Source organism: Orbicella franksi, chromosome 1, assembly GCF_964199315.1.
Source record: "Orbicella franksi chromosome 1, jaOrbFran1.1, whole genome shotgun sequence".
Classification (NCBI taxonomy): Eukaryota; Metazoa; Cnidaria; class Anthozoa; order Scleractinia; family Merulinidae; genus Orbicella; species Orbicella franksi.
In genome coordinates this window covers 20,151,322-20,165,591 of record NC_138145.1, presented here as the reverse complement: position 1 = coordinate 20,165,591, position 14,270 = coordinate 20,151,322, and the positions used below count along the sequence as shown (strand labels likewise).

General features: G+C 41.2%; 3 protein-coding genes and 1 pseudogene across 3 annotated transcripts; all 4 read left to right on the top strand.

Moving 5' to 3' along the window:
* Nucleotides 1–525: 525 nt before the first annotated feature.
* Nucleotides 526–3,668, top strand: LOC145483754 (protein usf-like). Its single transcript, XM_081462300.1, has 2 exons — nucleotides 526–936; nucleotides 3,155–3,668. The coding sequence occupies exons 1-2, from the start codon at nucleotides 624–626 to the stop codon at nucleotides 3,529–3,531; spliced, it is 690 nt and encodes a 229-aa protein (XP_081318426.1). The 5' UTR covers nucleotides 526–623; the 3' UTR covers nucleotides 3,532–3,668.
* Nucleotides 3,669–3,925: 257 nt separating this feature from the next.
* LOC145483744 (uncharacterized) lies at nucleotides 3,926–9,478 on the top strand. The gene is made up of 2 exons (XM_081462295.1): nucleotides 3,926–4,830; nucleotides 9,229–9,478. Exons 1-2 carry the CDS (start codon nucleotides 4,192–4,194, stop codon nucleotides 9,367–9,369), a joined length of 780 nt encoding a protein of 259 aa, XP_081318421.1. The 5' UTR covers nucleotides 3,926–4,191; the 3' UTR covers nucleotides 9,370–9,478.
* Nucleotides 5,450–7,424, top strand: LOC145499603 (uncharacterized; annotated as a pseudogene).
* LOC145496022 (uncharacterized) lies at nucleotides 7,440–8,527 on the top strand. The gene has a single exon (XM_081475637.1). The coding sequence runs from the start codon at nucleotides 7,782–7,784 to the stop codon at nucleotides 8,436–8,438; it is 657 nt and encodes a 218-aa protein (XP_081331763.1). The 5' UTR covers nucleotides 7,440–7,781; the 3' UTR covers nucleotides 8,439–8,527.
* Nucleotides 9,479–14,270: the final 4,792 nt, after the last annotated feature.

Below are 14,270 nucleotides of genomic sequence, written 5' to 3'. Positions count from 1 at the left end.
TGCGTCGCACAGATCACATTTGTATTCATAAACAACGCATTGTTCGTTAACAAGAGGTGGTTTGGGTTCCGTCACTTTGATTTCTTCAGCAACTTTCTTGCTCTTAAACACTGGGCGCAAGTCACTGTTAATTTTCTTCGCAAGATCGGAGAGCTGAGTCGTACTAAGTCGGCTGATCGCTGATCTTTAAAGGGAAGAATAATCCGAACGGGCTTATTAACTTGAATATCAAGTGTCTGTTTTCGGTCTTGCGACTCAATGAATCTGGTGATTGTACAGTTAATGAGTCTCTCAGGGTACTTAAGCTTGAGAAAGATCTCTTTCAGGTTGATTTAGTATCTCTCGAATCCTTCATTTACTCATATTTCCATTTGTCACCTAAGGGATCAATTTACATAATTGTGCTGGAAACGTTATTTGAGAGACTGTCGAAACCGAATAACATCTGAGGTTTTGAAAAATGTCTATAATGATTGTAAGGAGAACAAATATATGATTTGGAGAATATTTGGAAAATGAGGGAGGAGTGGACGCTAGAGCCCAAGCCACAAGCGCCTTTCTCACTCGCTGTAGGTTTCTTTTTCAGTCGTGTAGATATTTGATAGCTACAATTTAGCTTCGTCATGAGTACGAAGGAGAAAGTTCGCTTTCCTTCTGAGAATAAACAAGGAGCCTGTCCGGGAGTGTTCACTGGAGACCCAAGTAAATCAACCCTGGGTCTTGTTGTGGTGCAGGAATGGTGGGGAATGAACGATATCATTGTACAGGAGGCTGCAGACATTTCCGAGAGAGGCAACTTGGTAACTCTGGTGCCTGATCTGTACCGCGGAAAGGTAGCAACAGATCATGAAACAGCGGGGCATTACATGTCTGATTTGGACTGGCCAGGGGCGGTGCAAGACATAGCTGGTGCGGCGAAATATTTGAAGGAAAAAGGTTGGTCCAATATTTGGGGTGGACTGGGAAGAGGGGTTACTCCCTTATCAACGGTGTATCCATGGCTTGGGCCTTTGGCATAATTAGCACTTATTGACTGGTCCCGAGGGGAACAGTGAATTTTGTTTCCCGAGAATCGCAATGTTTCCTGAGGTGAAGGCAAGGGAAACATTGAGATTCGAGGGAAACAAATTCACTGTTCCCCAAGGGATCAGTCATTAAGTGATTTGTTATATAGTAAAACAAATGGGTCAAGCAGGTGGAAAACAAATAATCACTTTATTGGCAAATTTTGCGGGTAAGAGTGAACTGTTTCCCGTTTGATGTCATAGTTTTTGCAATGTTCCCCGCCCATGGCATTTGGTGGGAACAGTTTCATTGTTAGATGTCATGTGACCATGAATGGGCACACTGTAGCAACAAAAACGCCAGCTATATAACAATGGTAGATATCTATATCATGACTGTTATGAAAGGAGATTAATAGATAGAACTGTGCATGATACATAATCCCACAAAGGTTTTTCCTACATTGAAAACTGAGTCAGTTTAGTTTTTCATAGTCTAAAACAGGGCACAGATTTAAAGGGTTTTACAAAGTTTATGTACTTAAAAGGAAAAGGCATTTAATGGCCAATTTGAAAAGGCTTTTCACCAGTAGCATAGCAATATAAACCCAATCAAAAGTGTTTATTCAAACATGAGAGAAAAGCAACTGGTGCAAGTACAAGAGTTCAACTTACTTGTCAAAGCATCAAGGATCAAAACATTTTGGATTTGTGTTAATTATAGTATTTATACACACTTTTATCGTATCATATTGACTGCCAATTATAAAAGTTGGAACCTTATTTTAAGAGGGTTAAACTTCCTGCCTCACTTCCTAAATTTTCAACCAAATATCAGGGTTGTCTAAACTAACCAGTCATCGTCAGTTCCACTTCTCCATATGGAGAATGGGGTCAGAAATTTTACTTATCCAAGACACTCTGTCAGTCACCACCAGCCCTGCCTCTACCCAAGAACAACAACCCATCACGATTTGCTCTTAAATCTCTGCTATCCTATGCCATGTTTCTCTGGGTCTTCCTCTCTTGTATTTTCCTTCTAGTACCCACGTAAGTGCAACTCATGGGAGAGAACTGTTATCTATTCACAGCATGTGTCCAATCCATGTCCACCTCCTTCTCCTTACTTTTCCACTGATAGTTTCCATTTTAACTCTCTTGTGCACCTCTTCATTTGACTCTCACATAGGCCAACAGAGCCAGTGAAAATTTGCCAGTAACTATTTACCCACCTAGGTGGAGAGAAGTTCTGTGAGACTAGTGCCTAATACTTAAGAGCACAACTTGCCATCTTCAGCCAGGGCTCTACCTGTATGGCTAAATTTCAAGTCCAGCAAAATAACCCTAAAGCCACCATGCCTCCCACAAATAATATAATAAATGTTGTTGTTTTTAAAATTGTAGTTAAGACACTGGACTCTAGATGAAGAAGTCCTGTTTTCATCTTTAGAGATCCTTCTTTCATCATTTCTGAACATGATTTCCATGTGTTCTTGACTTGTATAGTGCACTACATGACTTCTTTAAATATACCAGCTTTTATCCTTACTTTTTATAAGGTACTAGTGGTGTTATTATAAGAGTATGACGCCCTATTGGGGCTGGCATTTGTCTTGCTTTTCAGTTAGATATTTCTGTGTGAAGAGTTTTGGTTTTACTTACTGCTACATAACTTCAATTTTGTGTAAGGCTAGCATAAACATAAATTTAAAATGTTTTGGTGACACCAACCACATGTACCATTTTAAACAGCTATAATTCTTTATTTACGTACTAGAAAATTAAAAAAATCTACTGGTGTCTGTTTTGCACATTTGGACCTGTGAGGAAGCCCCCCTTCCACCATCTTAAGTTACAAACCCCTTTACTTTCTGCAAAAAAATTCAAATCCCTTTTCTTTTTCACCCACAAAGATTGTATAATCTTAGAATTAAATTGTAACAGCCCAATCCCTAGTCTCCTTTGCATCTGTCGTCAGGGTCGTCAGGCAATGCTTCTTGCCACTAGTAGGGAGAAGCATTGTGTGACGACCCTAACAACAGCTGCAAAGGGGACTACCCAATACTTCCCTTTTTGTGTTTATGGAACATTAAAAGTAACGTGTTGTCAGATAGCACTTTTCATGTCCATGTTTCTTGGTTTCCATTTAGGTTGCAAGAAGGTGGGCGTGACTGGCTTCTGTATGGGTGGAGCCTTGGCTCTGGCTTCTGCCGCCCTCACCCCTAAAGAGATTTCAGCTGCTGCTCCATTCTATGGCATCCCCAGTGCAGACCTGTGTGATGTGGGAAAGATCAAAATACCTTTACAAGGTCATTTTGGGAGTAAGGATACCCTTGCTGGGTTCTCCTCACCTAAAGATGTTGAATCTTTAAAGCAGAAGCTTGATACTGGTGGAGTGAATTATGAAGTGTTCATGTATGATACGGGCCACGCTTTTACCAACCCCACCAATCCAAATTACACCAAGGAAATCTGTGATTTGGCTCTAGGAAGGATGATAGATTTCATGAAGAAACACTTAGCTTAAGCCTTAGGTTCTACTAACTCTGTGAACGTCTAGTAACTAAATTTGTCCAATTATTATGATCTTTAATGTATCACTAGCATGTTTTTACACCTTCTTTTAGAGAAAAGGGAGGTGTCAATAAATGGCATTATGCAGCAGGGCTGGCTTCAAGAAATAAATTTGCCGTAATTGTAATTGTCACTAAATGATTTGTCACAAAACTACAACCAGTAGAGGGGTATATTGCGTTACTTTGTAGGATTTTACAAATCATTAAGCTTCTTTTTCTTTTCTCAATTGCATTACAAGTTCTCGGTTTTATTTTGTGTGCCAACCATGGCCATGTGCCAACACCAAAGGGGAAATTCCTCAATTGCAAATCTCTATAATTTTGTCCGTCTTTGTTATTGTATTCTCGAACGCTGACCTATCAAACTGCAAGAAAACAGCTAACGCTCTTTACACCTCAAATAACTTACTTTTTTAACTTCGTATGGTAAATATTTTTATAATTAATTTGATGATCGTTCATGCCTTCGCATAACTAATTGTGTTCCCATGATAACCAGACACGTCAATGACCTAATTTGGTGTTATTAAGAATTTGGCGGTATATAAAGGCTCCCTAGCCTTCGTTCAGCCCCTTGTGACCGCCAAACCATCACCAACTTACAGTTTCGAATGACTGATAGACTACGACAGATTTACAGAGCTGTTTTGATTCAGATTTCTCGCGATCTGGACAAAGAACAGTGTAAAGAACTTCAATTTCTCTGTACTGAGCTAGTTCCAAGACGAAATGAAGGAGTTCTGAGCCTTTTCCGTTCCTTAGAGGAAGCTGCGAAGATGTCTTGGGTCGACGTTACCTTCCTGGAGGAATGTATGCACGATATTGGGAGAGAAGATCTAGTTGTTAGACTGACTGCTTTTCAAAGAAAAAGAGACCTTTCCATTCTTCTCAATTTCTATGTAAAGAAGAGAAATGGATTGCATCCCTTTGACCAGTCATCGGCGTCGAACGCGGCCGAGTATCTCGTTCAACTCATGGAGGGCTTTCAAGGCAGACTAGATGTTAGAGGAATGCTCAGAAGCTCGGGCAAGAATCCGAAAGATCTCTGGCTACATGTTGTAAAGGAATGTAGTCCTCCGCAAAGCATGACGTGGGGTAAACTTTCTATGCTAGTCGCAATTGCCGGGGAAATAATTGCCGTATCTTCATCCTTCTCCGAAAAAATACCAGGAGAACAGGATGAAGCCATGAAGATGTGCATAGCATTGGCAGATGAACTTTGCCATCCCATGCTTCAGCTTGGAACCTGGGTATGTTTGACTCTTTACAACTAGTATCTACTCGTACACCGGTTGTTTTTGCCTGAAATGAGCACAGCCACATTGTACGTATTCTTTGGTTAACGGCAATTATCGCATATAATTAGGCAGCTGCCAAGTTTCCGAAAGTGAAAGTGAAAAGACAAAGCGGATGCTGCATTGAATTTCTTATTACTTTTCTAAACATCAAGATTTTCGCTAAGTTTTCGATGTAAATGTCCCTCTCAAGTTTTAATCTCCAGCAAATTAAAGTGTTATGCTAGTACGGCAAGTCTCGTGAGCGACAGGCAGATTTTACACACGTGTTTTTCGCAAAATTCGACAGGGCCTTCAGATATGAATATTCGCAACAGGGAGATCCTTTCATGATCTCTAGGAATTTATTCAGCATTTAACTCCATTAGCCAATTTTAAGCATTTGTTCTCAGCGATCCAATTACTTTGACTTCTTCAATCCTTTATACGTTGAACGACGATAGCAGAAGGACATGACATTAATAGTAATCGCAGTATCATTCACGTTTTTGTATTTTTCGTATGCACAAAAAAACACCTCCATAGATCAATTTATCACCCCAAATTGAGTAAATATTTGAAGCTTCAAAAGAATATGTTCCAAATACTTGGGAATGTGGAACTCCAAACTTGCCAGCTTTTACAAAGAAAATGTATGGCAGGGGACAAGCGGTTGCACGCTTGCATACATTGCTTTGTAAAAATTGCCAAGTTTGGAATCCCATATTTCTTTGCGTTTGCAACAGATTCTTTTGAAAGTTCACATATTTACGAAATTCAACGCAATAAATCAAGCGGTGAGGCTTATTTTTTGTTTGAATAAAAATATATCAGAAAAGCATGACATTGTCGAAGTGGTCCATTTAGGTGGTCAGTTTTCTGTTATTGTTGTGTTGACATCTGTCTATTCCTGTTAAGGTTAGACTCCTCATTCTCATTATCAAGCAGGTTAGGGGGCCTTACTACCAATATATCTCATTTTTAACTAGTTTAGCTGCTGTGAAGGCTAGTGTAGTAACTGCCTTTTCTTTATAACTTCCTGTTCAACTGTTTATTTATTAATTTTTGTAAACTAGTTATTACCCATTGACTTTAGTTAGGTGTCACCAATTAGCTAATCTATAGCTAAATACACTGACACATTAATAAAGTTTTCATTCAATGATTCATTGGCATTAACAAACGATAAAGAAAATGTCATTTTGATACTGCTACTGTTACTGTTCCTGCCGCAGCTATTGCTACTTTCACTGCAACTGAACTGCAATGCTACTACCACTGAACTACCATGCTACTGCCGCTCCCCTGCCACTAAACTGCCATGTTACTGCCACTCCACTGCCACTGAACTGCCATGCTGCTGCCAATCTACTGCCACTAAACTGCCATGCTACTGCCACTTCACTGCCACTGCACTGCCATGCTGCTGCCAATCTACTGCCACTAAACTGCCATGCTACTGCCACTCCACTGCCACTGAACTGCCATGCCACTACCAATCCCCTGCCACTGAACTGCCATGCTTCTGCCAGTTCACTGCCACTGAACTGCCATGCTACCAATCCACTGCCACTGAACTGCCATACTACTGCCACTCCACTGCCACTGAACTGCCATGCTGCTGCCACTCCACTGCCACTGAACTGCCATGCTACTGCCAGTTCACTGCCACTGAACTGCCATGCTACCAATCCACTGCCACTGAACTGCCATACTACTGCCACTCCACTGCCACTGAACTGCCATGCTTCTGCCACTCCACTACCACTGAACTGCCATGCTACTGCCAGTTCACTGCCACTGAACTGCCATGCTACCAATCCACTGCCACTGAACTGCCATACTACTGCCACTCCACTGCCACTGAACTGCCATGCTTCTGCCACTCCACTGCCACTGAACCGCCATGCTACTGCCAGTTCACTGCCACGGAACTGCCATGCTACCAATCCACTGCCACTGAACTGCCATGCTACTGCCAGTTCACTGCCACTGAACTGCCATACTACTGCCACTCCACTGCCACTGAACTGCCATGCTACTGCCAATTCACTGCCACTAAACTGCTATGCTGCTGCCACTCCACTGCCCTTGAACTGCCATGCTGCTGCCAATCCACTGCTACTGAACTGCCATGCTACTGCCAATCCACTGCCACTGAACTGCCATGCTACTGCCAATCCACTGCCACTGAACTGCCATGCTACTGCCAATCCACTGCCTCTGAACTGCCATGCTACTGCCAATCCACCGCCACTGAACTGCCATGGTACTGCCACTTCACTGCCTCTGAACTGCCATGCTTCTGCCACTTCACTGCCTCTGAACTGCCATACTACTGCCAATCCACTGCCACTGAACTGCCATGCTACTGCCACTTCACTGCCTCTGAACTGCCATGCTACTACCACTCCACTACCTCTGAACTGCTATGCCACTGCCACTTCACTCCCTCTAAAGTGCAATACTACTGCCACTTCACTCCCTCTGAACTGCCATACTACTGCCACTTCACTGCCTCTGAACTGCCATACTATTGCCACTCCAATGGCATTGAACTGCTATGCTAATGTCTCTCAACTGATTGAACAGCCAAGCTACTACCAATCCACTGCCATTGAACTGCCATGCCAGTACCACTCTAATGCCACTGAACTGCCATGCTACTGACACTCCACTGCCTCTAAACTGCCATGCTACTGCCCTCTAATGCCATTGAACTGCCATGCCACTGGCACTCCATGCCGCTGAACTGCCATGCCAGTGAGTTACCTTGTTACTGCCACTGAACTGCCATGTTACTGCTCCGCTAATGCCATTGAACTGCCATGCCACCGCTGCTCCCCTGCCTCTGAACTGCCATGCTACTGCCACTCCACTGCCTCTGAACTGCCATGCCACTACCACTCTAATGCCATTGAACTGCCATGCCACTGAGCTACCTTGTTACTGCCACTAAACTGCCATGCTACTGCTCTGCTAATGCCATTGAACTGCCATGCCACTGTTGCTCCACTGCCTCTCAACTGCCATGCTTCTGCCACTCTAATGCCATTGAACTGCCATGCCGTTGCCACTCCATGGCATTAAACTGCCATGCATGCTACTGCCACTCCATGAAATTGAACTGCCATGCTACCACTGCTCTACTGCCTCTGAACTGCCATCCTACTGCCTCTCTACTTTCTTTGAACTGTGATGCCACTGCTTCTCCACTGCCTCTGAACTGCCATGCTACTGCTACTCCATGGCTACTGAACTGCCATGTTACTGCCACTCCACTGCCATTGAACTACCATGCTACTACCACTCCACTGCCATGCTTCTGCCACTCTACCTCCACTGAACTGCCATGCTACTGCCACACCACTGCCATGCTACTTCCAATCTACGTCCCTGAACTGCCATGCTACTGCTTCTCCAATGCCTCTAAACTGCCATGCCACAGAAACTCTACTTCCACTGAACTGCCATGCTATGGCCACTGCACTACTATTAAACTGCCATACTACTGCCGCTCTACTTCCACTGAATGGCCATGTTACTACCACTCCACTGCTACTGAACTGCCATGCTGCTGCTAATTCCCACTTCCACTGGACTGCCATGTTACTGCCACTCTACTGCTACTGAACTGCCATATTACTGCCACTCCACTGCCTCTGAACCCCAGGGGGGGGGGGGACTCCATATGGAATGGACAGGGATGCTTGTCATCTCGCTTGGGGGTGTAAATTTCGGATTTTGGTCTTGCTTAGGGTGTTCCGGGCAAAATGTCATTATTTTTAGCCGTCAAGGTCTCGTTAAGGATGCACGCGAAGAAATAACAACAGAAAGAATTTTGATTCTTTATATTTACTCAATTCATATAAATCATTAAAAGTCACTGTACTTTTTATTTGTCTGTTTTATAAACTGGTCTCTTTTAGGGGTCTGCATAAGCTTCGGCCACACCCAGATTGGTCTCTTTTAGGGGTTAAAGTCAAAGTTTCCGATGAGCATCCCCATCCACTCCATATGGGAGTCTCCCCCACGGGCTCTGAACTGCCACGCAACTGCCACTTCATGGTCACCGAACTGTTTTGCTACTGCCACTCCACTTCCATTGAACAGCTGTTACTCCACTGCCTCCGACCTACCATACTACTTCCACTCCACGGCCACTGAACTGCCATGCTACTGCCCCTCCACAGCAACTGATTCCCCTGATGATGCTACTGCTATGCTACTTTACTGACTGATTTAGATAATGATAGATAATAGATTTACAGTTGCATTTTGTGATTGCTTGATTCATTGATTTATTTGTTCATTATTTCATGTTGTTATATGTTTAATATAGAAAAATATTTCCCAATATTTTCCTATTTGCAGAACGACTTCTGTGCATATGTGAAGAAAAAACACAATCAGGTGTTTCGTGGACAAGACATTGGACGCAGCCCTAACTTGTCTTGGGAAAGACAAATAGCCAACACAGTCAAAGAGCTAGAGAAGGCCATCTTTTCCCAGTAGAGGTATTCTCTTGACTAGGGGCCTCTTAACCAAGCTTTTTTTAATTTAAATAAGGCAACAACTAGGTTCAGCAAAGGCCTAATATGTTTGCATCTCGTATCAATTTAAAGAAGGCAACTACTAGGTTCAGTAAAGGCCTATGTTTGCATTTCGTATCAATTTAAACAAGGCAACTACTAGGTTCATTAAAGGCCTATGTTTGCATTTCTTAGCAATACAAAGAAGGCAACTACTAGGTTCACTAAAGGCCTATGTTTGCATTTCTTATCAATTTAAACAAGGCAACCACTAGGTTCAGTAAAGGCCTATGTTTGCATTTCTTATATATCGATACAAAGAAGGCAACTACTAGGTTCAGTAAAGGCCTATGTTTGCATTTCTTATCAATACAAAGAAGGCAACTACTAGGTTCAGTAAAGGCCTATGTTTGCATTTCTTATCAATACAAAGAAGGCAACTACTAGGTTCAGTAAAGGCCTATGTTTGCATTTCTTATCAATACAAAGAAGGCAACTACTAGGTTCAGTAAAGGCCTATGTTTGCATTTCTTATCAATTTAAAGCAAGGCAACTTCTAGGTTTAGTAAAGACCTAATATGTTTGCATTTGGTATCAATTTAAATGAGGCAACTACTGGGTACAGTAGAGACCTAATATTTTTGCATTTCGTATCAGTTTAAATAAGGCAACTACTAGGCTCAGTAAAGGCCTAATATGTTTGCATTTCTTATCAATACAAAGAAGGCAACTACTAGGTTCACTAAAGGCCTATGTTTGCATTTCTTATCAATTTAAACAAGGCAACCACTAGGTTCAGTAAAGGCCTATGTTTGCATTTCTTATATATCGATACAAAGAAAGCAACTACTAGGTTCAGAAAAGGCCTATGTTTGCATTTCTTATCAATACAAAGAAGGCAACTACTAGGTTCAGTAAAGGCCTATGTTTGCATTTCTTATCAATACAAAGAAGGCAACTACTAGGTTCAGTGAAGGCCTATGTTTGCATTTCTTATCAATTTAAAGCAAGGCAACTTCTAGGTTTAGTAAAGACCTAATATGTTTGCATTTGGTATCAATTTAAATGAGGCAACTACTGGGTACAGTAGAGACCTAATATTTTTGCATTTCGTATCAGTTTAAATAAGGCAACTACTAGGCTCAGTAAAGGCCTAATATGTTTGCATTTCTTATCAATTTAGATAAGGCAACTACTAGGTTTAGTAAAGACCTAATCTGTTTGCATTTCTTATCAAGTTAAATAAGGCAACTTCTAGGTTCAGTAAAGACCTAATATGTTTGCATTTCGTATCAAGTTAAATAAGGCAACTACTAGGTTCAGTACAGACCTAATGTGTTTGCATTTCGTATCAATTTAAAGAAGGCAACTTCTAGGTTCAGTTAAGGCCTAATATGTTTGCATTTCGTATCAATTTAAATAAGGCAACTACTAGGTTCAGTAAAGGCCTAGAATGGTTGCATTTCTTATCAATTTAAATATGACAACTACTAGGTTCAGTAAAGACCTAGAATGTTTGCATTTCTTATCAATTTAAATAAGACAGCTACTAGGTTTAGTAAAGACCTAATATGTTTGCATTTCGCATCAATTTAAATAAGGCAACTACTAGGTTCAGTAAAGACCTAATATGATTGCATTTCGTATCAAGTTAAATAAGGCAACTACTAGGTTCAGTTAAGGCCTAATATGTTTGCATTTCGCATCAAGTTAAATAAGGCAACTACTAGGTTCAGTTAAGGCCTAATATGTTTGCATTTCGTATCAATTTAAATAAGGCAAGCCCAAGAAACAAGAAAAATAATTAATAAGACAAAAAATGAAAAAAGAGCAAAAATGCAAGAAATAAGAACAAAAAATCAAGATTACAAGAAAGAATACCAAAAAAGAAAAGAAAATTTACAAAATTATCAAGAGCAACGCCAATAAACAAGAAACCAAGAATCAAGAAAAACAGGAAACAAAAACACAAGAAGAAACAAACAAAAGTGTGGCGGCACGAAAAAAAAACACTCGTACAAGAAAAACAAAAAAACCAGCAAAAGAAGAAAAACAAACAAACAAATAAGCAAACTCGTGTAGTTTAAAGTTCATTAAAGTTTGCTACCTTTCAGTTCCATGGTGTGAGTCTTTTATTGTCCCTTACCAATCGCGATGGCCTCATGGTTAGTCCGCTCGTCTCCGGATCGAGCGGCCCGGGTTCGAGCCGTGGCCGGAGACATTATGTTGTGTTCTTGGGCAAGACATTCAAATCTCACAGTGCCTCTCTCCACCCATTTTTTTCTCGCGGTTTTCTTTCACGTCACGCACGACGGACTAAGCGATAGAGGGACTACTCGTAGTCCATGTATACACGTGCTTTGCGATGATGTAATTTGTTTTCGCCCGGCTAAAAAAATATATCACTCTAGTCTGCGGTGGGACTGCATTCCCTTTTTTGTCGAATGCAATCAGAGTGAAAAACCAGTTCAAAGAAAACTCCACAACGTCGAAAACAACGAAAGAAGCCACAAAAGAGAACAAGAATGACGTCGCGGCGGATGGACATGAAATATAGGGCACATGGGTTCGCCATGATGTCATTCATTTTCGCCCCTCCTGCGGGGAGCGCGGCCAAATCTGTGTCGCAAGATCGTACCAAGGTGAACCGTCCCATGAAACTTGACTCAAGTCTGCATCAAATTCGGATCAAATTTGGATCAAATGAAGACTTGGGAGTGTTCGTACGCGTACCCGTAATTTTTTTCCAAAATCCCGAAAACTCTCAAAACACTCACACTGCTACTACTACGGAAGCTACCATCACCACTAACCCCACCACTGCCACTGCCATTGACACTACCACTGCCACGACCAATAAGACTTCCACTGCTACTGTCACTGACACTGACACCATCACTACAACCACCACTAACTCTCCCACTGCTACTGCTGTGGTTACTGCTTCTGAAGCTGACAACCACTAAGACCAACAATCCACTGCTTCTACCACTGCCTCCAACACTAGCACCACCACCACCACCACTGCTGCTGCCACTCCTACTTGCATTAACACCATCACTATCACCACCATTGACACTCCCAATGCTACTGCTATGGCTACTGTCTCTGCCACTGACACTAAACCACTATGACACACTCCCACTGTTTCTGCTACTGCTTCGGACACTACCACTATTAGGTCTAACTCCACCACTTCCACGACTACTGCCATTGCTACTTACAGTGCTACTACCACTACCACTACCACCACCATTAACACTCACAGTGATACTGCAATGGTTACCACCTCTGTCACCCTCTGCCAGTGATACGACTATTACCACCACCACAATAACTACCACTCTCACTGCTATTGCTAGTGACACTGCCACCGCTGCAGCTTCCACTAACACCTAATTTGGCAGCAGTTGCTGCATGGATTTCATCATTTATACAGTGGTTGGTTACTAATTGCCTGGACAGTAGTCACATTGAGTGAGTGTTGCCCTTTTACAATTTTACTGACTGAAATTTATAAATAATAGATTTACCTTTGCATAGGTTGATTGTCTCATTCATTCGTTCGTCCGTCCGTTCATTCATTCATTCATTCATTTATTCATTTGTCCTTTCATTCATCCATCCATTCATTTAATCATTAATGTAATATTTCATGCTGTTATATATTTATGATAATGAAAAAAATCTTCGATATGATAATGATAATGAAAAAAATCTTCGACTCCTCTAGGTACATGAAGAAGCAACACAATCTGGTGTTTCATGGACACAACACTGGACCCAGCCCTAACCTGTCACTCAAAACGCAAATAGCCAACGCGGTCAAAGAGTTAGAGAAGGCCATCTTTTTCCAGTAGATGTATTTCTACACTGGATAGAAGAGGGGCCTCTTGGCTGATCATTTTTTAATGGGCCTTTTTCTAAATTTCTGTCAGTGATAGAAAGTAAGTGATAGAAATGAAAAGAGCACATTAAAAAAGGGAAAGCAAGAAGAGCAACAACCAAAAAACGTAAACGTAAAAGAAAAACCAGAAAACGAGAAAAAAGGGGAAAAAAAGGAAAACAAAAAAAGAAAAAAAAAACAGAAAACAAGAAAAGCAAGAAAAAATCGAGAAAAATCAAACACGAAAAAAGCAAGAAAAATAAAAATGGAAAAAACAAGCAAACAATCAAAAGAAAACAAAGAAAAAAAACATTAGAAAAACCATAAACCGAAGAAAAAACAGAAACGACAAAAACAAGAAGCAAGAAAAAAATAAAGAGAGGCTTCTTCAGAGAGGTTGCAGTTCATCCGTTACTGAAGCAGTTTTGCGCTGAATGAATCTGAAGTATTATATGAAGTATTATATTATATGTACCTGCCACTGTCGGATCCAACAGGCCTTCTAGGGACGTTTTAGAAGAATTAAGGAAACATGGTCACTTATAATTTTTATTTGGCTTGTATGAAGAAACTTCTTCTCGAATTCTTGTCGTTAAAAAGAAATCGTTTATGAAATTCCCAACGCTGAAAGTTATCGATATGGTGAACCTTTAGAAGCATGTCATCATACACCATGCATGATAAAAACTCAGAATTATAGCATTTGGTTACATTAAGTAGTTATTTTTTTGCGTTATTGGAAATCTCTAGAGGTAAGGAAACGTTAAAACTAGCTTTTTAAGTTGGTAACTAACAGCAAAGACAAAACGTAAACGTAGCAGAAGAGTTCAAAAGAGGGGAAGATGGAATAAATTTTTATGAAGATCAACTCCGTCTTCGGCATGAGAGCAAGCCTTTCAACCAAGTGCTCTTACCAGCCTACTGACAGTTTCAATGGTTACAGCTGCTATGTAAGCCGAGATTCAAAATTAAATGTACAGTTTCTTTAGCAGGTTAAT